The following is a 25,549-nucleotide window of genomic DNA, read 5'->3' as shown; positions in this document are numbered from 1 at the left end:
GGGGTTTACAAACGTACGTTTCTGCACGTATTTAATCGGGCAGTTCTGCTCTGGAATTCCCCGAGGACTTCTGCCTGCATTGCAGCCCTGTGTGGTCCTTGGTGTGCTCAGTTATCCCTGTTAGACTGTTAATTCCCAGGGACAGAAGCGGCATTGTTCTCCCGAGTCGACCCCCAGGCTTCGCAAAGTGCCGTGTACAGAGTACAGTCTGGTCAGGGCCATTTTCTCCAGCTCAACGAGAAGCAAGTCATCCGGACCCACCCAAACCCAGCAAGTGTTAGCATCAAACAAGACTGCCTAGAGACGTCAGCTGGGCAGTTGGAGAGACAGCAGGTGAAAGATTGTTATTCAGACAGATTAGTTCCAACACAGTTATTTTGCAGGTTGAAAAAAGAGTATTATGAGTTGAACCAGCAAACACAAGAGCTGGAGCAGCACTGGTCACGGCGGCTCCGCACATGCCTCTCCTGTGTGAGACGTGGCTTTAGTAACTATTCTGTACACCCCTCAACTGGCTATGAGGCTCTGTCTCTGCGGGGTAAAATGAATGGGGTTGGGTGATATGCTGCAATTTACAAACCAATACTTTTAGTAAGTAATTTTTTTTCTCATAACCAATCCGGTTCACTCAGACCAAAATTCCAGCTGGTTTTCAGTAGCACGAGGCTGATGGTAAATGCTGGTGCACAATTAGTTAATGCTCATTTTGGAATACGGCCTTACAGGAAACTTTGTACTGCCCTTAATTGTCTTCAATAAATGACTGTTTTTTAATGTAGCCTGTTTTTCAATACCATGTAAAAAATAATGCAAATGAATAATTATATTACATAAAGAATTTGTATTGTTATTAACACAATCGGGAAAGTACTTCAGAATGATGTACCAGGGACATAGAAGGCCGGAATAATTTAAATACATGACAGATTTAAATATATATATATTTTTAAGCTGTAATAGCATGTTTAATACTGTCTCCCGTCACAATGCTGATGAACTGTAAGCGGGACTGGATTTTTCCTCTCCTCTCTCAGCCTGGACATCACCGACCGTACTTTCTCAGCAGTTTACTGTTAGCTGTATGATCTGAAGTAGACACCAGCAGAAAGAATGGAGGCATCTAGATGAACCAACAATGTGACCAGTCGTGAACACTGAAGAATTGGCCAAAATATAAAAATGTGTCACAGCAGTGAATGCACAGCGGTTTACAATAAACTTAAGAACAGACTTGATTTTCAGTCCAAGAGCACCATGTTTAAAACACTGTTAAAACGTATTCTGACATTAGCAACAATACTATCTCTGAAATATATGCACCAGTGTGACAAGAATCCTGGAGATCCCAGAGGATGCAGGGCCCTTGGGGAGCTCAGAGGATGCAGGGCCCTTGGGGAGCTCAGAGGATGCAGGTGGAAATGAAACACACTGGAATGGCCTGTGGAATAGCCGTCTTGTTTCCATGTGCTGATATGCTTTCCAATGGCACCGTGCATGTTTAACTGAAGGCATTTTTGTGTTAAGCAATGAAGAATTGGTGGTGGTTACTAGTCAGCTTCTACATGTGTGGTATAAATAAACCTATGTCCAAAAAGCATGTAAATACAACGTAACTGTGCATCTGTTCACTCAACAGTTGGATGTTGCATCCATAATGCCACTGGATGTTTTCTGCCTCTTCTTTGGGTTTAATCCAATATTTAGGACAAACAGGATATTGAAGGTAAGATAACTATATTGTTATTCTTACTTGTGATTGTCTTACTATAATAATGAAAATCTTGAAGTGATTTAAAATATCCTATGAGTATAATGTTATTCATTTTCCCAAATTGCCTTGGGGTTTTTGCCCTTGTTGATGCTACCTGCGAATTTTAAAAACTGAGTGATGGAAAAACATCATCGTATCCACTGTTGGAAGTTGCTCTTGGCTGTTTTTAATTTGTATCTCATAGCAGGTGTTTATTTCATCTAAGACAGAAACGTTTTGGTGCTTCTAAAGAACAAAAATATGAATAATAAAATGGCAATTAATACATATCTATCAACAATTGAATCTACAAACAAAATGAGCAAGCAGAACAGAAACAGACTCACAGATACAGAGAACTTTTTGTTGCTTGCCAGATGGGAGACGGCTGGGGGGATGGGTGCAAAAGATGAAGGGATTAAGAAACACAAATTGGTTGTTAGATTGATGAACCTCAAAGGGAAGTGGGGAGGGAGGGCGGGAAGAGATAAACCAAAGAACTTCTGTGCATATGGGCATAACCAATGGACACAGACAATAGTGTGGGGAAGGCAGTAGGGGGACTGGATTAGGAAGGAGGGAATCAATATGGAAAAAAGCGAACATCTGTAATACATTCACCAATAAAGATAAGTTTTAAAAAATAAAAATACAACTATACTTACAAAAGAGTCTTATATTTTTATTCGTTTCCATTTGCCCTTTTTTACTAGACAGTCACAGAATGCCAGGCATACTGGCTGCAAAAGGAGAGTTAGATCCTACAACCTCTGAGTCATCTTACTCACCTAAAATTCTATGATCCTAGAAAAAATGCAAACAAGCTTCTGCACAACAGAAGGATTTACATACATGGATACAACTCAAATGTCTATTAACGGGGACTAGTTAAATAAATTGTGGTAAATCTATCTAATAAAATACATTTTGCAAAGAAATACATAAAGAGGAAGTTTTCTATGACCTGGAATGAAAAGACTGCCAAGATAAATTGCTAAGTTAAAAAACAAGCTAGTTACAGAATAGCTTATAGAACAATATTGACTTTTATAACAGAAAGAGGGAAATATTCCAATTCTCTCTATTATTTTATTTTTATTTTATTAATAATTTATTTATTTTTGTTACAGACATTTCTCCTTTTTCCCCAAAGACACCCCCCTCTTTATCCTACCCCCTGCAAAGCATTGTTGTTTATGTCCATTGGTTACACATACATGCATATAAGTTCTTTAATTTATCTCATCCCTTCCCCCGCCCCTCTGAGGTTTGTCAGCCTGAATCGTACTCCTTTCTATGTCTCTGGGTCTGTTTTTTCACCAGCTTATTTTGTTCAATATATTCCACAAATAAGTGAGGTCATGTGATATTTGTCTTTCTCTGATTGGCATATTTCACTTAGGATAATATTCTCCAGGTCCCTCCAGGTCATCTCAAAGGGTAAGAGATCTTTCTTTCTTAACAGCTGCATAGTGTTCCATTGTATATATGTACCACAGCTTTTATATCCACTAATCTATTGATGGACACTTGGGCTATTTCCAGATTTTAGCAATAGTAAGTAGTGCTGCTATGAACATAGGGGTGTATATATTCTTTCTGATGTGTGTTTCAGCCTTCTTAGGATATATTCCTAGAAGTGGGAACACTGAGACAAATGGCAGTCCAATTTTTAATTTTTTGAGGAAACACTTTATTGTTTTTCATAGTGGCTGCACAGTCTGCATTTCCACCAGCAGTGTACTAGAGTCCCCTTTTCTCCACACCCTCACCAACACTTGTTGTTTGATGATTTGTTGATGGGGGCCATTCTGACAGGTGTGAGGTGATACCTCATTGTTGTTTTAATTTGCATCTCTCTGATGATTAGTGATGTTGAGCATTTCTTCATATGTCTCTTAGCCATTTGTATGTCCTGTTTGGAGAGGTGTCTGTTTAGTTCCTCTGCCCATTTTTTAATTGGGTTCTTTGTCTTCCTTTTGTTGAGTTGTATGAGCACTCTATATATATTGGAAATGAACCCCTTATCTGATATATCATTGGCAATTATGCTCTCCCATACAGTGGGTAGCCTTTCCGTTTTGATGATTGTATCTTTCACTGTGCAGAAGCTTTTGAGTTTGATGTAGTCCCATGTGTTCATTTTCTTCTTTGTTTCTATTGCCTTAGGTGATGTATCAGTGAAAATTCTGGTGCGTATGATGTCTGAAATTTTGTTCCCTACAGTTTCTTCTAGGATTTTTATGGATTCATGAGTCACATTTAAATCTTTTATCCATTTTGAGTTTATTCTTGTGTAGGGTGTAAGTTGATGGTCTAGTTTCATTTTTCTGCATGTAGCTGTCCAATTTTCCCAGCACCATTTATTAAAGAGGCTGTCCTTACTCCACTGTATGCTCTTGCCACCTTTGTCAAATATTAATTGAGCATATTGCCTTGGGTCCATTTCTGGGTTCTCTGTTCTATTCCACTGGTCTATATGCCTGTTCTTGTGCCAGTACCAGGCTGTTTTGATTATGGTGGCTTTGTAGTATAACCTGAAATCTGGTAATGTGATCCCTCCAACTTTGTTCTTCCTTTTCAAGATTGCTGTGGCTATTTGAGGTCTTTTTTGCTTCCATATGAACTTTTGAAGTACTTGTTCTAATTCGGTGAAGTATGCCGTTGGTGTTTTGATGGGGATTGCGTTGAATATATAGATTGCTTTGGGTAATATGGATATTTTAATGATGTTAATTCTCCCAATCCATGAACAGGGTATGTGCTTCCACATTTTTATATCTTCCTCTATTTTTTTTTTTCAATGACCTGTAGTTTTCTGCGAATAGCTCCTTTATTTCTTTGGTTAAGTTTATTCCTAGGTATCTTAATTTTTTTGCCGCAATGGTAAATGGGATTGTTTTCTTAGTTTCTCTTTCTGTGAGTTCACCCTTGGTGTATAAGAATGCCATCGATTTCTTGACGTTAATTTTGTATCCTCCTACCTTGCCTAATTCATTTATTAAGTCTAGTAAATATTTGATGGACTTGTTGGGGTTTTCTACGTATAGTATCATGTCATCTGCAAATAATGACAGTTTCATTTCCTCCTTTCCAATTTGTATCCCTTTTACTTTTTCTTCCTGTCTGATTGCTATGGCTAAGACTTCCAGTACTATGTTAAATAGGAGTGGTGAAAGTGGGCATCCTTGCCTTGTTCTTGTTCTTAAGGGAAATGCTTTTAATTTTTGCCCATTGAGTATGATGTTGACTGTAGGTCTTTCATATATGGCCTTTATTATGTCTAGATATGATCCTTCTATTCCCACATTGCTGAGCGTTTTTATCAGAAATGGATGTTGGATTTTGTTGGAGGCTTTTTCGGCATCTATTGATATGATCATGTGGTTTTTAGTCTTCATTTTATTTATGTGGTGTATCACGTTTGTTGATTTGCGAATATTCTACCAACCTTGCATCCGTGGGATAATTATTTTGGTGTAATGCTGGAGCCGATTTGATAGTATTTTGTTCAGGATTTTGGCATCTATATTCATCAGGGATATTGGCCTGTAGTTTTCTTTCTTTGTACTGTCTTTTTCTGGTTTTGGAATTAGAATTATGCTGGCTTCATAAAACGAGTTTGGAAGTCTTCCTTCTTCTTGAATTTTTTCAAATAGTTTGAGGAGAATGGGTGTTAGTTCTGCTTTGAATGTTCGGTAAAACTCCCCCATGAAGCCATCCAGGCCTGGGCTTTTGTTTGCTGGGAGAGTCTTGATTACATCTTCAATTTCTTCTGTTGATATTGGTTTGTTCAAGTTTTCTATCTCTTCCTGGCCCAATTTTGGGAGACTGTGTTTCTAAAAATTTGTCCATTTTGCTTAGATTGTCAAATTTGTTGCCATATAATTGTTCATAGTAGTTTTTAACGATCTTTTGTATTTCTGTGGTGTCAGTTGTTACTTCTGCTCTTTCATTTCTGAGTTTGTGTATTTGGGTTCTCCCTCTTTCTTTCTTGGTGAGTCCAGCTAAGGGTCCATCAATCTTGTTTACCTTTTCGAAAAACCAGCTCTTTGTTTTATTGATCCTTTGAATTGTTTTTTTGGTGTCTATGTTGTTTATTTCTACCCTGATCTTTACTATTTCCTTGCTCTGGGGTTTTCTGCTTGCTCTGAGGTTTACTTTTTGTTTGCTCTCTAGTTCTTTAAGTTGTGAGGTTAGATAGTCTATTAGAAATTTTTCTGGTTTTTTGAGGTAGGCCTATAGTGCTATGAACTTCCCTCTCAGAACTGCTTTCGCTGCATCCCATAGATTTTGTGTTTTTGTGTCTTCATTTTCATTGGTTTCCATGAAGTTTTTGATTTCATCCTCGATCTCCTCGGTGACCCATTCATTGTTTAATAACATGCTATTTAGCTTCCATGTGTTCAAATATCTTTGTATGTTTTTCTTGCAATTGATTTTTAGTTTCATGCCACTGTGATCTGAGAAGACGCTTGATGTGATTTCAGTCATCTTGAAATTGTAGAGACTTAGTTTGTGCCCTAACATGTGGTCTATCTTTGAGAATGTCCCATGTGCACTTGAGAAGAATGTGAATTCTGTAGTTTTGGGGTGTAATTATCTCAGATATCTATTAAATCCATTTGGTCTAGTGCTTCATTTAGAGTCTCTGTTTCCTTGCTAATTTTTTGTCTAGAGGCTCTATCCAGTGATGTCAGCGGGGTGTTGAAGTTCCCTGCTATGATTGTATTGCTATCAATTTCTCCTTTGAAGTCCTCCAGATGTTTTTTAATATATTTTGGTGCTCCTATATTGGGTGCATATATGTTAATCAAGGTTATATCTGCCTGTTGGATAGATCCTTTCAATATTATGTAGTGGCCTTCTTTGTCTCTAGTTATGGCCTTCATTTTGAAGTCTATTTTATCAGATATGAGTATTGCTACCCCGGCTTTTTTTTTCTTTCTGTTTGCTTGGAAGATTTTTTTCCATACCTTCACTTTCAATCTATGTGAGTCTTTTGTTGTGAGGTGGGTCTCTTATAAACAACATATAGATGAGTCATGCTTTCTTATCCAATCAGCTACTCTGTGTCTTTTTATGGAAGCATTCAGTCCATTTACATTTAAGGTGATTATTGATATGTACTTATTTATTGCCATTTTTGTTTAGTGTGGTTCTATTTTTCCCATTTCTCCTGCTAATTACAGCAGTCTTTTTAACATTTCTTGCAGTGCTGGTTTGGTGCTAATGTATTCCCTTAGCCTTTTTTTGTCTGAGAAGCTCTTTATTTGACCTTCTATTTTGAATGATAGCCTTGCTGGGGAGAGTAGTCTTGGATTCAGATCCTTGTTTTTCATGACCTTGATGACTACATGCCACTCCCTTCTGTCACTGTTTCTTTGAATATATTCTCTAACCCTTGCTCATTTTCTTCCTCTTCAGGGACTCCTATGTTGCGAAAATTATTACGTTTCCTGTTGTCCCACAGTTCGCTTAAGCTGTCTTCCTGTTTTTTAATCGTTTTTTTCTTTTGGTTTTCTAATTGGTTGATTTTTTTCTACCCTGTCGTCTAATTCACTGATCTGGTCCTCAGCTTCCCCTACTCTGCTTTTTAGACTTTCCAATGTGTTTTTTATTTCTGATATGTAGTTTTTAATTTCCAACTGGTTGATTTTCAACGTTTCTATGTCTTTACTCATGGTGCTCATGTCCTTATACATGCTGTTGAGCTTCCTCAAGATCATGGCTCTGAATTCTAGTTCTGTTAACTTGCTTAACTGCACCTCATTTATCTCATCTTCAGTAGAGGTCTCCTGTTCTTTCATTTGGCTTTTGTTTCTGTTTTTCACCATTTTGGCTATCACAGTGGGCTTTGGAGTCTGCCAAATTTTCCCTGTGGGTGTTGGTGTTCTGCTGTTTGTGGCTCCCTGTCCTGGGTTTGGATGAGGCAGGGAGGACCCACTTTAACCACCACTGTCAAGTCTTAAGTTTCCTCTAGCTTTTATTTGCCAGGAGGCTATTAGTAGAGGTCACCTGAAGAACCTTAGTTTCTGAGTTGCCTGAAAAACTCCCTCAGGTGCTCAGTGTAAGAGGATTTTCCGAGGGTGGGGTAGATGCTGGTTGTTAATGGGCCTCAATTAGCATTTCAATGACCGCCAGGTGGGGTTGAATCTTCGAGGGATGGGCCGCTGCCTCTCCCCAGGGCCCTGGGAAGGAGTAATATGACCCTAGTACTGCGTGGCTGCACTCAGCAAAAGCTCTGAGCACCCTCAAAATCCCAAGTGTCCCCACACAGTTCCAGTCCCGTCTGCCTTCCCTCTGCCGGAGCCCAAGGTGAGTGGCTGCTGCCAATTTAGCTTGTCCAGACTCTGCGTCATGGAGCCGTCTGGGACTTTTAACCCAATGGTGCTGCTCCCAGCTAAGAGCGGCCGAGTCTGCGGCACTAGCCAAGGGTGTATCGCTCAGCCGAGTTCACAGGACTTAGCCGTGGTCGCAGCTGAGGCGGCAGCAGCTTCCCGCCAAATCCTCTGGTCCTAGCCGATTCTGTGCGGCACCAGCCGAGGGCTTAGCACGCAGCCGAGGTGGCAGCAGCTTCCACCTGAGTCCCCTGGTCCCAACTGAGTTCGCTGGTCCCAGCCCAAGCTGCTGTGGACCATGGGCTCCCAGTCCCCTCTCGCGTCCTAGCAAGCCTACCAGGATTGAGTCAGTGTCCCTGGTTATGTGGTCCTCCAGGCTGCCTTTCGGTTGCTCCTTCCTGATGATTTGTCTTTATTTTCGTTGTAAATCTAGTTTGGTCCTGGGAGATGGTCTATGTAGCTCCATTTACTCCGCCGCCTTTTTTCCCCCCAAGGCCCTCATTTTGAAGTCTATCTTTTCCAATACGAGTATTGCTATACCAGCTATTTTTTTATTTTCTATTTGCTTGAAAGATTTTTTCCATTTCTTCACTTTCAACCTATTTGAGTCTTTGGTGTGAGGTGGGTCTCTTGTAAACAACATATATATGAGTCATGCTTTCTTATCCAATCAGCTAGTCTGTGTCTTTTGATTAGAGCATTCAATCCATTTACATTTAAGGTTATTATTGATATGTACTTATTTATTTTCATTTTTGTTTATTGTGGTTATATTTTTCTTTCTATATCTTCTAATTATAGTAGTCCTTTTAACATTTCTTGCAGGGCTGGCTTGGTGCTAATATATTCCTTTAGTGTTTTTTTGTTTGTTTTTTGTCTAGGAAGCTTTTTATTTCACCTTCGATTTTGAATGATAGCGTTGCTGGATAGAGTAGTCTTGGATTCAGATCCTTGTTTTCATTATCTTGATTATATTATGCCATTTCCTTCTGGAATGTAGTGTTTCTATTGAGAAATCAGCTTATAGCCTTATGGGGGTTCCTTTGTAGGTAACCTGTTGCCTATTTCTTGCTGCATTTAGGCTTCTCTCTTTGTCTTTAATTTTTGGCATTTTAATTGTTATGGTGTGGGCCTGTTTGGGTTCTTCTTACTTGGGGCTCTCTGTGCTTCTTGAACTTGTATGCCTTTCTCCTTCACCAAGTTAGGGAAGTTTTTTGTCACTATTTCTTCAAATATATTCTCTAACCCATGCTCATTTTCTTCTTCTTCTAGAACTCCTATGATGCAGATGTTATCCGATCCTCTGCCTCCTCTACTCTGCTGGTTATTCCTTCCAATGTGTTCTTTATTTCTGCTATGTCATTCTTCATTTCCAATTGGTTGGTTTTCAATGATTCTATATCTTTACTCATGCTTTTGAGCTTCTTCATGACGATTACTCTGAACTATTCCTCTGCTATCTTGCTCAATTCCCTTTCATTTATTTCATCTTCTGTTGAATTATCTTGTTCTTTCATTTGAGATTTATTTCTTTGTTTCACCATTTGGCTATCTCAGTGGATTTGGATTTGGAGCCTGCCAAATTTTCCCTGTGGGTGTTGGTGTTATCCTGGTTGTGGAGCCCTCTACTGGGTTGGGATGAGTGTAAGAGACCCACATTAAATGCCACTGTCAAGTCTTACTTCCTGGGTAGATTTGCAAGCCCAAGAAAGGTTCATTTATTTTCTAGCTTGTTGCCTGGAGGCTATTAGTCTCAGTTATTTTATGAGCCTTTGGTTATAGCCCTCAACTGGATGAAAAACTTCCTCAGGTGTTCAGGGTAAAAGGATTTCCAGCAGGTGAGGCAGATGCTTGCTGGCTGTTAATGAACCTCAATTTGCATTTCTCTGGCCTGGCTGCATGGCATTAAATTTTTGAGGGAGGGGCTTTTGCTTTTCTCTGGGGCTCTGGGAAGGGGCTCTTTGCATAATATAGCTGTTGTCCTGTAAGGGAGTGATTCAGCACAGAACTCCCAGTGCCCTCCCAGCCCTCCAAATCCTGAGTCTCTCCACATAGTGTCAGTCCATTCTACCCTCTTTCTGCCAGAGCTCAAGGTGAGTGGCTGTAGTTAATTTAGTGTTCTGTCCTGGCCCTCTGTGCTGTTGAGCTTGCTTGGGATTTTAACCACAAGGGAGCTGATCACAGCTAAAACAGCTGCTGTGCATGGGCTTCCAGCCTGCCCTCTCATGCTTCTACAGTTCCTACCAGGCTTGTGGTTATGTGGGTCCTCTCCAGCTGCTTTTCTGTTGGTTTTTCCCAATGATTTATCCTTAACTTAGTTGTAATTTCTGTTTGGTCTTGGGAGATGGTCTGTATAGCTTCCATTTACTCTGCCGCCGTTTTGGAATCCCCAGTTCTCTGTATTTACATAAGCAGTGGAGGGCCACAGAAATCTGATGAAAGTGGTTAACTAAAGCTGGGAGGGAGGTGAGAGGGAGACTCAGGATGGACAGAGGCCAGAGTCCTGAAGAAATATACTTGTTACTATTTGAACTATATGAGTGTATTACCTGTTCCAGAAGATTCTAAGACATAAATATTTTTTAAGTGATAGCTTCATCAGGTAACTAAAACAAATCTGAAGAGTGTCAGGTTGTGAAATTTTGTATAAAACTTTAGCAATAGCAATGGTAGCTTGTATTTTCAAGGACAGCCTCTTAAAAGACAGGCCACAGGTGCAGTACATGCCGGCAGCCCTCTTGCATCTTTGGGAGGCAGATGGCAGATTCCGATGATAGCAGGACAGCGGCCACAGCAGCAGCTGCATTTGTGAAATTGGTGTTTGGACTATGCTTCGTTAATCTTTATATGCATTGCCTCCCTGGTTCTTCCAAATGATGTCATTTTAGGGACATGGAAAAGGAGAACTAGCAGGGTGAAAAAATCTGCCCAGACATGCTGCTGGTGAGCAGCAGGACCTGGATTCCACCACATTTTCTGACTCCAGACTGCACTGTGATCGGACTGGAGACAGGGCTTTCCTACTATGTCCATAAATTCTCCAGCTGAGAGGGAAAATATTCTCAAACATTAAGGACAACTCTGGATGCTGACTTCTGGTTTGACCATGATTGTAGGGCAGACGTAACATTTTAAGCACCTGATGGGCAAGCCATCAAATTTCTTTTCTCACATGAAAGTATCAGGAAGCTCCTGCTCAGAGATAACACCTTTCAAGCAGACTTTGGTTCCCCTGCATTTGGAGTTTTCCTGGCATTGTAAGAAAAGCTCATAAAATGCCAATGCTTCATGCCCCACCATCTGTCCCTGGGGGTCCAAACCCATCTATATCTAGAAGTCTTTCTCAACACAGGTCCTTCTGAGAAGTGAGCCTTGGTCTTTCTTTTGTAGCCCCATAGTCCAGTCATTTCACATATAAGATTGCTCTAACCTGCAAAGCTCTCATTTAGAATGGATGGACATATAGTTTCCCAGACTAGAAAAAGCTAAAGGAGTTCATCACCACCAAACCAGTATTATAGGAAATGTTAAAGAGTCTTCTTGAAGGAGAAGATTAAAAAAAATATGAACAATAAAATGACAATAAATGCATGTTTATCAACAATTGAATCTACAAACAAAATGAGCAAGCAGAACAGAATCAGACTCATTGATACAGAGAACTTTTTTCACTTGCCAGATGGGACAGGGTTTGGTGAATGGATTAAGAAGTGAATGGATTAAGGTGAATGGATTAAGAAGTACAAATTGGTTGTTAGGCTCTGGCCAGTTTGGTTTAGCAGTTAAAGTGCCTGTCCATGGACCAATGAGTTCCAGTCAAGGGCATATACCTCGGTTGTGATTTGTCCCCGGCCCTGGTTGAGTCATGCAGGAAGCAACCAGTCAGTGTGTTTCTCTCACATTATTTTTCTCTCTTCCTCTTTCTCCCTTCCTCTCACTCTCTCTGATGATAAATAGAAAAATATCCTCAGGTGCGGATTTAAAAAAATGGTTTGTTAGACTGAGGAACCTCAGGGAAGGGGGATGGGGTGCAGGAAGAGATAAACCCAAAAACTTCTATGCATATATGCATAGCCAATGGACACAGACTATTGTGTAGGGAAGGCAGGGAGGGGAAGTGGGGAGGAGAAGATCAATGGGGGAGGGGAAAGAGAGGACATCTGTACTACTTCCAACACTAAAGATAGTTTTTTAAAATATCAAAGTTAAAAAAAAAAAAAGGAAAAAAGTGCTTTTAAGCTTGATCCTCATGAATCGTTCTGACAAGCCTGACCAGAGGGCAAAGGTGACACAAAGCCAGGAGCTCCGCAGCTGGGGTCACGCTAGAAAGTACTGCCTAGGGGAGGGAACACTCAGCCCACCCTAGTTTTTCCTTTTTTCTTTCTATTTTGTTTTTTTTCCCCCATCACCATTTATCCTCTCTATGCTCTCCTGCCCTTCCCCACAGTGAAATAAGCAGTCAGAGAAAGACAAGCACACACGATGCCACTCATATGTGGAATTTCATGAACACACTGAACTACCAAGCAAAACAGAGACAGACTCGTAGACAGAGAGCAGGCTGACAGCTCAGAGGGAGCGGGGTGATGCGGTTGAGCAAAAAAGAGAGAGAACTCATGGACATGGATGACCTTATTTTTTTTAAAGACATGTAAATGGAATTATTTTAAGAAACAAATAAAATCTATCGTATTTCATTTAACTGGATATCTCTAAGACTAACATACTTTGGGATTTCTTCTACTGTTTTCTACATAGTACACATCATTCTTTGAGTTCAACCATCGCCTGGAGTCACTCATGGACAAGGCATATACGTACAGGTACGCTGGCGCCCCATGTACCCTGGGCGGGACAGGAAATGGGTATGTGTTTCAGGTGGAAGAGCGTGACCTCCCTGCCCAAGGGAAGGGATCATCTCAGATTTTTAGTTGTATAAAGTGTAAGGTTATGTTCTAAAACAGACTGGAATATGTTTTGAAGTGAGATGAAAGTGTGAAATCATACTAGGTTCTGGAAGAATACAGGACTAAAAAATAGGCAGAATCACCTCCTCTGGTCAGAACAGGTAGATAGACGTGCTCGGTCATGGGCTGACTCTCTGTCTCTCTCGTGACAATCCAGCCTCAGCCGAATTCCATCCATGAGTTTTCCTGAACCCCAGGCAGAGACCGCCCATCACAGGTCATCACAGCACACAGCCCGAGAGCTGTCCCCGGGCACCCAGCTCAGTCCGTGCAGCGTATTTTATGGGACTCAAGCACACGGGTGGCCCTGGGCACATTTTCTGGGGAGGTGATTTTTAGCATCTGCGACAAGGGAGGAGGGTTTTTCCCACTGCCAGTCCCAGTTGGGACGCTGCAGTCAGAAAACTGCCATGGCTCCATCTGGTCCTGCTGTCCTCATGGGGGTTAGGGCTCCCAGGTCTGTCATGAGGAGAGCTGTGGAGAGGCCACGGGAAGGGAAGGTCGCCGAGCACCCTCTCCTCACAGGGTCCTGCGGACCACAGGCTACCTGCTGTTCGCCCTGCACCTGAACGCCTGTCTCTACTACTGGGCTTCTGACCAGGAAGGCATCGGGACCACCAAGTGGGTGTACAATGGTGAAGGGAACATGTGAGTTTTCATCTGAACGCACATTTATTGAATCTTCTTGACTGTTCGTTTTAGTGGAAGGGTTTTCTGAAGCCACAGTTTCTGAAACTGAGTCACAGCTGGCCAGTGGCAGGGAAACACCGTTGCAGGGTGTTTTCAGAAAGACAGTGAGCAGAGGACAGAACAGGAGAGGTCGTGTCCTGGAGCGGATCCTCGGGAGGGAGCTCCGTCCTGTTTGCAGGGCAGGTCCCGGCTAACTAGTTTACCACTGGAGGGGGTTATGGGTTAGCAGTCAGCCATAGCCGCTCACCAGTGAAACACTTAGAGTAACAAGGATCATAAGTTAAACTTGACCTTTAGACTGTGAATCTCCCAGGAATAAAAGGATCCTGTGAAACTTTAGTGCACGAGATTGAGACTCAGTCATGGAAACGGGGTTATTTCATTGTGAGATTTCCTTCCGGTAGATTCAAGGGCCTGGACAGAGTGGATTCCACTCAAGTTCTGCTCCAGTGAAATGACACTAAGAGCTTAGGCAATGTCCCAGCATGGCTCTGGGGGGCAATCGGGGCACTCTTCGGGGGGAGCAGTGAGAGGAGACAGCAAAGCAAATGAAGACACCTCATAGGTCATACACCACCCCCATGAGCAGGGTGCATGCAAGGCGTTAGAGTGACACTTTTTTTTTTAACCTCGTCCAAGGACATTTTTCCATTTTTTGTTCAGATAGAGTGGGAGGCACAGAGAGCAAGTGAGAGAAACATTGACGTGAAAGGGACACATCAAGTGGTTGCCACCCGCATGATCAAACAAAGCCAGGAACAAACTGCAACCAAGGTACGTACCCTTAGCAGGAACTGAACCCAGGTCTCTTCAGACTACAGACCGACACTCTAACCGATGAGCCAAACTGGCCAGGGCTAGAGCGACACTTTTTAACTGTTAACAAGAACTGATTTAAAAAGTTTAAAGTCAGAGGCCCACTCACTGATGAGGAATACACACACTCACACACACACACACACACACACACACACATACAAACAAAATATTCCTTGAACGTTTACAACCAGATATATGAATAATTTTCTTTGGCACATAAGGAGATACACCATTCATTTTAAATAACTACCTGATATAGAAAACTGCGTTAGGTACCAGCTATGGTACACAAGCCTATAAGAAAATGTTTACTCTGACATCGGTACTGTGGGAGTATTATCACGGTGTTTCTCCATCAGCATACCAGCTGAGCTCCTGCACTAGTGTGATCGCTGTGTTTCTCCATCAGCACACTAGCTGAGTTCATTCAGGAGTGTGATCACTGTGTTTCTACATCTGCAAATTAGCTGATTTCCTGCAGGAGTGAGATCACTGTGTTTCCCGAACAGCCTATTAACTAAGTTCCGGCAGGAGTGTGATTGCTGTGTTTTTTCATCAGCTCAAGACCTGAGTCCTGCGGGAGTGTGATTGCTGTGTTTCTCTATCAGCACCCCAGCTGAGTTTTTGCAGGAATGTGATCTCAGTGTTTCTTCATCAGCACACTGGCTGAGTTTCTGCGGGAAAGTGATCACTGTGTTTCCCGATCAGCACCATAGGAGAGCTCTTGCAGGAATGTGATTCATGTGTCTCTCCATTAGCACGCTGGCTGAGTTATTGTGGTAGTGTGATCATTGTATATTCCCATCAGCACACTAGCTAAATTTTTTCAGGAGTGTGATTGCGGTGTTTACCAATCAGCACTTACCTGAGTTCCAGCTACAGTGTGTTTGCTGTGTTTTTCCATTAGCACACCAGGTAAGTTCCTGCAGCAGTGTGATCGCTGTGTTTCCCTATCAGCACCATAGCTGAGTTACTGCAGGAGTGAGATTGCTGTGTTTTCAATAAGCACATTAGCTGAGTTCCTGTGGGAGTATGATTGCTTTGTTTCTCCATCACCAAGCTAGGTGAGTTCCTGGAGGAGTGTGATCACTGTGTTTCTCAATCAGTGCACTAGCTGAGTTCCTACAGGAGTGTGATTGCTGTGTCTCACCATCAGAACAAGAGCTGAGTCCTGCGAAAGTGTGATCACTGTATTTCTCATCAGCACACAAGTTGAGTTACTGTGGAGTGTGATTGCTGTGTTTCTACATCAGCACAACAGCTGAGTTTTTGGAGGAGTGTCATCTCAGTGTTTCTCCATCACCACACAAGCTGACTTTCTACAGGAGTGTGATTGCTGTGTTTCCCCATCAGCACACCAGCTCAATTCCAGCTGGAGTGTGATTGCTGTTTCTCTGTCAGCACAATAGCTGATTTCTGTCAGAACTGTGATCGCTGTGTTTCAAACGAGCACAATACCTTTATTTCTTCAGGAGAGTTTTCACTGTGTTTCTCCAACAACACAGGAACTGAGCCCTGCGGGAGAGTGATTGCTCTTTCCTGATCATCACCATAGCTGAGTTCCTGCAGGAGTGTGATTGCTGTGTTTCTCTATCAGCACACTAGCTGAGTTCATGCAGGAGTGTGATTGCTGTGTTTCTGAGCAGCATATTAGCTGAGGTATTGCAGGAGTGTGATCAATGTGTTTCACTATTACAACAAGAGCTCAGTCCTGCAGGGGTGTGATTGCTGTGTTTCCCGATCAGCACCATACCTGATTTCCTGCAGGAGTGTGATCTCTATGTTTCTGATCAGCACACCAGCTGAGTTTCTACAGGAGTGTGACAGCAGTGTTTCTCTATCAGCACACCAGCTGAGTTTCTACAGGAGTGTGACAGCAGTGTTTCTCTATCAGCACACCAGCTGAGTTTCTGCGGGAACTTTTTCCTGGTGTTTCTCCATGAGCACACTAAATGAGTTTTTGTGGTGTGATCGTTGTGTTTTCTCATCAACACACTAGATAAGTTTCTGCAGGAGTGTGATCACTTGTTCCTCAATCAATACACCCGCTGAGTTCCTGCCGGAGGGTGATCGTTGTACTTCCCTATGAACACACCAGGTAAATTCCTGCACAAGTGTGGTTGATGTGTTTCTCCATCACCACACTAGGTGAATTCCTGCAGGAGTGTGATTGCTGTGTTTCTTTATCAGCAAACTACCTGAGTTTCATCAGGAGTGTGATCACATGTATCTCAATCACAACACCAGCTGAGTTCCTGCAGAATGATGGCTGTGTTTCCTAATCAGCACCATAGCTGTGTTCCTGCAGGAGTGTGTTGGCTGTGTTTCTTCATCAACATAAGACCTGAGTCCTGTTGGAGTGTGACCCTGAGTTTGTCCATTAGCACACCACCTCATTTTCTGGGAGAGTGTGATCGCTGTGGTTTTCCATCAGCAACCAAGCAGAGTTCCTGCAGGAGTGTGATCCAAGTGTTTCTACATCAGCAGAACATCTCACTTTCTGCAGGAGTGTGATAGCAGTATTTCTTTATCAGGACACCAGCTGTGTTACTGCAGGACTATAATCGCTGTGTTTCCCAATCATCACCATGGCTGAGTTCCTGCAGGAGTGTGATCGCTATGTTTCTCCATCAGCAAACTTCCTGAGTTTCTTCAAAATTGTGATGGCTATGTTTCCAACCACCATTCTACCTGAGTTTCTGCAGAATGTGATCGCCGTGTTTCCCCATCAGCACACCAGCTGCGTTCCTGCTGGAGTGTGATGGCAAGTTTGTCACAACACCATGTGAGTTCCTGCAAGGGTTTGATCGCTATGTATTCCGATCACGACCATAGATGAATTCTTGCAGGGATGCGATTGCTGTGTTTCTCAATCAGCACGCTAGCTGAGTTCCATCAGGAGTGTGATCGCATGTTTCTCAGTCTCAACACCACCTGAGTTCCTGCAAGAGAATGATGGCTGTGTTTCCTAATCAGCACCATAGCTGTGTTCCTGCAGGAGTGTGTTGGCTGTGTTTCTTCGACTAAGAGCTGAGTCCTTTTGGAGTGTGAGCGCTGTGTTTCTCCATTAGCACACCACCTCATTTTCTGGGAGAGTGTGTTCGCTGTGGTTTTCCATCAGCAACCAAGCAGAGTTCTTGCAGGAGTGTGATCCCAGTGTTTCCGCATCAGCAGAACATCTGAGTTTCTGCAGGAGTGTGGGAGCAGTGTTTCTTTATCAGCACACCAGCTGAGTTACTGCAGGACTGTAGTCGCTGTATTTCCCGATCATCACCATAGCTCAGTTCCTGCAGGAGTGTGATCGCTGTGTTTCTTGTTCACCACCATAGCTGACTTCCTGAAGGAGTATGATCGCTGTATTTCTCGATCAGTACCATAGCTGAGTTCCGGAAGGAGTGTGATCGCTGTGTTTCTCCATCAGCACACTTGATGAGTTTCTGCAAGATTGTGATGGCTGTCTTTCCAATCAGGACACTAGCTGAGTGTCTGCAGAATGTGATCGCCGTGTTTCCCCAGCAGCACACTAGCCGAGTTTCTGCTGGAGTGTGATCACATGTTTCTCAATCACAACACCACCTGAGTTCCTGCAGGAGTGTGATCGCTGTGTTTCAAACAAGCACTGCACCTGCATTGCTTCCAGAGTGTTTTCGCTGTGTTTCTGCCTCAGCACAAGAGCTGAGTATGGCGGGAGTGTGATCGCTGTGTTTCCCAATCAGCACCCTAGCGGAGTTCCTGCAGGAGTGTGAGCCCAGTGTTTCTGCGTCAGCATAACATCTGAGTTTCTCCAGGAGTGTGAGAGCAGTATTTCTGTATCAGCACCCCAGCTGAGCTATTGCAGCTATGTGATCGCCGTGTTTCTCGATCAGCACCACCGCGGAGTTCCTGCAGGACGGTAATCGCTGTGTTTCCTGATCAGCACCATGGCTGAGTTCCTGCAGGAGTGTGAACGCTATGTTTCTTCTTCAGCACACCAGTTGAGTTATTGCAGAAGTGTCATCTCAGTGTTTCTCAACCAGCACACCAGCTGAGTTTCTCCAGGTTTGAGAGAGCAGTGTTTTTCTGTCAACACAGCAGCTGAGTTACTGTGGGAATGTTTTCGTGGTATTGCTCCATCAGCACACTTGCTGAGATTTTGTGGTCGTGTGATCATTGTGTTTCCTCATCAACACACTAGGTAAGTTTTTGCAGGAGTGTGATCACTTGTTCCTCCATCAATACACCCGCTGAGTTCCTGCGGAAGGGTGATCGTTGTACCTCCCTACGGACACACTAGGTGAGTTTCTGCAGAAGTGTGGTCGCGGTGTTTCTCCATTTGCACCTTAGGTGAATATCCACTGGAGTGCGATTGCTGTGTTTTTTTATCAGGACACCAGCTGAGTTCCCGCTTGAGTGTGATCGATGTGTTTCACCCTCAGAACATGGGCTCAGTCCTGCGGGAGTGTGATGGCAGTGTTTCCCGATCAGCACCATAGCTGTGTTCCTGCAGGAGTGCGTTGGCTGTGATTCTTCATCAGCCTAAGAGCTGAGTCCTTTTGGAGTGTGAGCGCTGTGTTTCTCCAATAGCACACCACCTAATTGTCTGTGAGTGTGTGTTTGCTGTCGTTTCTCAGCAGCAACCAAGCAGAGTTCTTGCAGGCGTGTGATCCCAGTGTATCTGCGTCAGCATAACCTCAGAGTTTCTGCAGGCGTGTGATAGCAGTATGTCTTTATCAGCACCTCAGCTGAGTTACTGCAGGCCTGTCATCGTTGTGTTTCTCAATGGGCACCGTCGCTGAGTTCCTGAAGGAGTGTGATAGCTGTGTTTCTCCATCAGCAAACTTGCTGAGTTTCTTCAAGATTGTGATGGCTGTGTTTCCAACCACCACTCTAGCTGAGTTTCTGCAGAATGTGATCGCCGTGTTTCCCCATCAGCACACTAGCTGCGTTCTTGCTGGAGTGTGATCGCATGTTTCTCTGTCCCAACACCATGTGAGTTCCTGCAAGAGTTTGATCGCTATGTATTCCGATCACGACCATAGATGAATTCTTGCAGGGATGCGATTGCTGTGTTTCTCAATCAGCACGCTAGCTGAGTTCCATCAGGAGTGTGATCGCATGTTTCTCAGTCTCAACACCACCTGAGTTCCTGCAAGAGAATGATGGCTGTGTTTCCTAATCAGCACCATAGCTGTGTTCCTGCAGGAGTGTGTTGGCTGTGTTTCTTCATCGACTAAGAGCTGAGTCCTTTTGGAGTGTGAGCGCTGTGTTTCTCCATTAGCACACCACCTCATTTTCTGGGAGAGTGTGTTCGCTGTGGTTTTCCATCAGCAACCAAGCAGAGTTCTTGCAGGAGTGTGATCCCAGTGTTTCCGCATCAGCAGAACATCTGAGTTTCTGCAGGAGTGTGGGAGCAGTGTTTCTTTATCAGCACACCAGCGGAGTTACTGCAGGACTGTAGTCGCTGTATTTCCCGATCGTCACCATAGCTGAGTTCCTGCAGGAGTGTGATGGCTGTGTTTCTTGATCAGCACCATAGCTGACTTCCTGAAGGAGTATGATCGCTGTATTTCTCGATCAGTACCATAGCTGAGTTCCTGAAGGAGTGTGATCGCTGTGTTTCTCCATCAGCACACTTGATGAGTTTCTGCAAGATTGTGATGGCTGTCTTTCCAATCAGGACACTAGCTGAGTGTCTGCAGAATGTGATCGCCGTGTTTCCCCAGCAGCACACTAGCCGAGTTTCTGCTGGAGTGTGATCACATGTTTCTCAATCACAACACCCCCAGAGTTCCTGCAGGAGTGTGATCGCTGTGTTTCAAACAAGCACTGCACCTGCATTGCTTCCAGAGTGTTTTCGCTGTGTTTCTGCCTCAGCACAAGAGCTGAGTATGGCGGGAGTGTGATCGCTGTGTTTCCCAATCAGCACCCTAGCGGAGTTCCTGCAGGAGTGTGAGCCCAGTGTTTCTGCGTCAGCATAACATCTGAGTTTCTCCAGGAGTGTGAGAGCAGTATTTCTGTATCAGCACCCCAGCTGAGCTATTGCAGCTATGTGATCGCCGTGTTTCTCGATCAGCACCACCGCGGAGTTCCTGCAGGACGGTAATCGCTGTGTTTCCTGATCAGCACCATAGCTGAGTTCCTGAAGCAGGAGTGTGAACGCTGTGTTTCTTCTTCAGCACACCAGCTGAGTTATTGCAGAAGTGTCATCTCAGTGTTTCTCAACCAGCACACCAGCTGAGTTTCTCCAGGAGTGAGAGAGCAGTGTTTTTCTGTCAGCACAGCAGCTGAGTTACTGTGGGAATGTTTTCGTGGTATTGCTCCATCAGCACACTCGCTGAGATTTTGTGGTCGTGTGATCATTGTGTTTCCTCATCAACACACTAGGTAAGTTTTTGCAGGAGTGTGATCACTTGTTCCTCCATCAATACACCCGCTGAGTTCCTGCGGAAGGGTGATCGTTGTACCTCCCTACGGACACACTAGGTGAGTTTCTGCAGACGTGTGGTCGCGGTGTTTCTCCATTTGCACCTTAGGTGAATATCCACTGGAGTGCGATTGCTGTGTTTTTTTATCAGGACACCAGCTGAGTTCCCGCTTGAGTGTGATCGATGTGTTTCACCCTCAGAACATGGGCTCAGTCCTGCGGGAGTGTGATGGCAGTGTTTCCCGATCAGCACCATAGCTGTGTTCCTGCAGGAGTGCGTTGGCTGTGATTCTTCATCAGCCTAAGAGCTGAGTCCTTTTGGAGTGTGAGCTCTATGTTTCTCCAATAGCACACCACCTAATTGTCTGTGAGTGTGTGTTTGCTGTCGTTTCTCAGCAGCAACCAAGCAGAGTTCTTGCAGGCGTGTGATCCCAGTGTATCTGCGTCAGCATAACCTCAGAGTTTCTGCAGGCGTGTGATAGCAGTATGTCTTTATCAGCACCTCAGCTGAGTTACTGCAGGCCTGTCATCGTTGTGTTTCTCAGTGCGCACCGTCGCTGAGTTCCTGAAGGAGTGTGATAGCTGTGTTTCTCCATCAGCAAACTTGCTGAGTTTCTTCAAGATTGTGATGGCTGTGTTTCCAACCACCACTCTAGCTGAGTTTCTGCAGAATGTGATCGCCGTGTTTCCCCATCAGCACACTAGCTGCGTTCTTGCTGGAGTGTGATCGCATGTTTCTCTGTCCCAACACCATGTGAGTTCCTGCAAGAGTTTGATCGCTATGTATTCCGATCACGACCATAGATGAATTCTTGCAGGGATGCGATTGCTGTGTTTCTCAATCAGCACGCTAGCTGAGTTCCATCAGGAGTGTGATCGCATGTTTCTCAGTCTCAACACCACCTGAGTTCCTGCAAGAGAATGATGGCTGTGTTTCCTAATCAGCACCATAGCTGTGTTCCTGCAGGAGTGTGTTGGCTGTGTTTCTTCATCGACTAAGAGCTGAGTCCTTTTGGAGTGTGAGCGCTGTGTTTCTCCATTAGCACACCACCTCATTTTCTGGGAGAGTGTGTTTGCTGTGGTTTTCCATCAGCAACCAAGCAGAGTTCTTGCAGGAGTGTGATCCCAGTGTTTCCGCATCAGCAGAACATCTGAGTTTCTGCAGGAGTGTGGGAGCAGTGTTTCTTTATCAGCACACCAGCGGAGTTACTGCAGGACTGTAGTCGCTGTATTTCCCGATCGTCACCATAGCTGAGTTCCTGCAGGAGTGTGATGGCTGTGTTTCTTGATCAGCACCATAGCTGACTTCCTGAAGGAGTATGATCGCTGTATTTCTCGATCAGTACCATAGCTGAGTTCCTGAAGGAGTGTGATCGCTGTGTTTCTCCATCAGCACACTTGATGAGTTTCTGCAAGATTGTGATGGCTGTCTTTCCAATCAGGACACTAGCTGAGTGTCTGCAGAATGTGATCGCCGTGTTTCCCCAGCAGCACACTAGCCGAGTTTCTGCTGGAGTGTGATCACATGTTTCTCAATCACAACACCACCTGAGTTCCTGCAGGAGTGTGATCGCTGTGTTTCAAACAAGCACTGCACCTGCATTGCTTCCAGAGTGTTTTCGCTGTGTTTCTGCCTCAGCACAAGAGCTGAGTATGGCGGGAGTGTGATCGCTGTGTTTCCCAATCAGCACCCTAGCGGAGTTCCTGCAGGAGTGTGAGCCCAGTGTTTCTGCGTCAGCATAACATCTGAGTTTCTCCAGGAGTGTGAGAGCAGTATTTCTGTATCAGCACCCCAGCTGAGCTATTGCAGCTATGTGATCGCCGTGTTTCTCGATCAGCACCACCGCGGAGTTCCTGCAGGACGGTAATCGCTGTGTTTCCTGATCATCACCATAGCTGAGTTCCTGAAGCAGGAGTGTGAACGCTGTGTTTCTTCTTCAGCACACCAGCTGAGTTATTGCAGAAGTGTCATCTCAGTGTTTCTCAACCAGCACACCAGCTGAGTTTCTCCAGGAGTGAGAGAGCAGTGTTTTTCTGTCAGCACAGCAGCTGAGTTACTGTGGGAATGTTTTCGTGGTATTGCTCCATCAGCACACTCGCTGAGATTTTGTGGTCGTGTGATCATTGTGTTTCCTCATCAACACACTAGGTAAGTTTTTGCAGGAGTGTGATCACTTGTTCCTCCATCAATACACCCGCTGAGTTCCTGCGGAAGGGTGATCGTTGTACCTCCCTACGGACACACTAGGTGAGTTTCTGCAGAAGTGTGGTCGCGGTGTTTCTCCATTTGCACCTTAGGTGAATATCCACTGGAGTGCGATTGCTGTGTTTTTTATCAGGACACCAGCTGAGTTCCCACTTGAGTGTGATCGATGTGTTTCACCCTCAGAACATGGGCTCAGTCCTGCGGGAGTGTGATGGCAGTGTTTCCCGATCAGCACCATAGCTGTGTTCCTGCAGGAGTGCGTTGGCTGTGATTCTTCATCAGCCTAAGAGCTGAGTCCTTTTGGAGTGTGAGCTCTATGTTTCTCCAATAGCACACCACCTAATTGTCTGTGAGTGTGTGTTTGCTGTCGTTTCTCAGCAGCAACCAAGCAGAGTTCTTGCAGGCGTGTGATCCCAGTGTATCTGCGTCAGCATAACCTCAGAGTTTCTGCAGGCGTGTGATAGCAGTATGTCTTTATCAGCACCTCAGCTGAGTTACTGCAGGCCTGTCATCGTTGTGTTTCTCAATGGGCACCGTCGCTGAGTTCCTGAAGGAGTGTGATAGCTGTGTTTCTCCATCAGCAAACTTGCTGAGTTTCTTCAAGATTGTGATGGATGTGTTTCCAACCACCACTCTAGCTGAGTTTCTGCAGAATGTGATCGCCGTGTTTCCCCATCAGCACACTGGCTGCGTTCTTGCTGGAGTGTGATCGCATGTTTCTCTGTCCCAACACCATGTGAGTTCCTGCAAGAGTTTGATCGCTATGTATTCCGATCACGACCATAGATGAATTCTTGCAGGGATGCGATTGCTGTGTTTCTCAATCAGCACGCTAGCTGAGTTCCATCAGGAGTGTGATCGCATGTTTCTCAGTCTCAACACCACCTGAGTTCCTGCAAGAGAATGATGGCTGTGTTTCCTAATCAGCACCATAGCTGTGTTCCTGCAGGAGTGTGTTGGCTGTGTTTCTTCATCGACTAAGAGCTGAGTCCTTTTGGAGTGTGAGCGCTGTGTTTCTCCATTAGCACACCACCTCATTTTCTGGGAGAGTGTGTTTGCTGTGGTTTTCCATCAGCAACCAAGCAGAGTTCTTGCAGGAGTGTGATCCCAGTGTTTCCGCATCAGCAGAACATCTGAGTTTCTGCAGGAGTGTGGGAGCAGTGTTTCTTTATCAGCACACCAGCGGAGTTACTGCAGGACTGTAGTCGCTGTATTTCCCGATCGTCACCATAGCTGAGTTCCTGCAGGAGTGTGATGGCTGTGTTTCTTGATCAGCACCATAGCTGACTTCCTGAAGGAGTATGATCGCTGTATTTCTCGATCAGTACCATAGCTGAGTTCCTGAAGGAGTGTGATCGCTGTGTTTCTCCATCAGCACACTTGATGAGTTTCTGCAAGATTGTGATGGCTGTCTTTCCAATCAGGACACTAGCTGAGTGTCTGCAGAATGTGATCGCCGTGTTTCCCCAGCAGCACACTAGCCGAGTTTCTGCTGGAGTGTGATCACATGTTTCTCAATCACAACACCACCTGAGTTCCTGCAGGAGTGTGATCGCTGTGTTTCAAACAAGCACTGCACCTGCATTGCTTCCAGAGTGTTTTCGCTGTGTTTCTGCCTCAGCACAAGAGCTGAGTATGGCGGGAGTGTGATCGCTGTGTTTCCCAATCAGCACCCTAGCGGAGTTCCTGCAGGAGTGTGAGCCCAGTGTTTCTGCGTCAGCATAACATCTGAGTTTCTCCAGGAGTGTGAGAGCAGTATTTCTGTATCAGCACCCCAGCTGAGCTATTGCAGCTATGTGATCGCCGTGTTTCTCGATCAGCACCACCGCGGAGTTCCTGCAGGACGGTAATCGCTGTGTTTCCTGATCAGCACCATAGCTGAGTTCCTGAAGCAGGAGTGTGAACGCTGTGTTTCTTCTTCAGCACACCAGCTGAGTTATTGCAGAAGTGTCATCTCAGTGTTTCTCAACCAGCACACCAGCTGAGTTTCTCCAGGAGTGAGAGAGCAGTGTTTTTCTGTCAGCACAGCAGCTGAGTTACTGTGGGAATGTTTTCGTGGTATTGCTCCATCAGCACACTCGCTGAGATTTTGTGGTCGTGTGATCATTGTGTTTCCTCATCAACACACTAGGTAAGTTTTTGCAGGAGTGTGATCACTTGTTCCTCCATCAATACACCCGCTGAGTTCCTGCGGAAGGGTGATCGTTGTACCTCCCTACGGACACACTAGGTGAGTTTCTGCAGAAGTGTGGTCGCGGTGTTTCTCCATTTGCACCTTAGGTGAATATCCACTGGAGTGCGATTGCTGTGTTTTTTTATCAGGACACCAGCTGAGTTCCCGCTTGAGTGTGATCGATGTGTTTCACCCTCAGA

At 44.4% G+C, this 25,549-nt stretch overlaps 1 protein-coding gene across 1 annotated transcript in view; it reads left to right on the top strand.

The window, feature by feature from the left end:
* Positions 1–25,549, top strand: part of CNGB3 (cyclic nucleotide gated channel subunit beta 3) — a 141,225-nt gene that overhangs the window by 65,817 nt on the left and 49,859 nt on the right. Inside the window, exons 7-9 of the mRNA XM_036264453.1 lie at positions 1,637–1,723; positions 12,850–12,914; positions 13,584–13,706. Coding sequence (XP_036120346.1) covers positions 1,637–1,723; positions 12,850–12,914; positions 13,584–13,706 — 275 coding nt within the window. The remainder of the gene's footprint in view (positions 1–1,636; positions 1,724–12,849; positions 12,915–13,583; positions 13,707–25,549) is intronic.

Source organism: Molossus molossus, unplaced genomic scaffold (assembly GCF_014108415.1).
Source record: "Molossus molossus isolate mMolMol1 unplaced genomic scaffold, mMolMol1.p scaffold_m16_p_16, whole genome shotgun sequence".
Lineage (NCBI taxonomy): Eukaryota > Metazoa > Chordata > Mammalia > Chiroptera > Molossidae > Molossus > Molossus molossus.
This window is presented reverse-complemented; position numbering and strand designations above follow the sequence as displayed.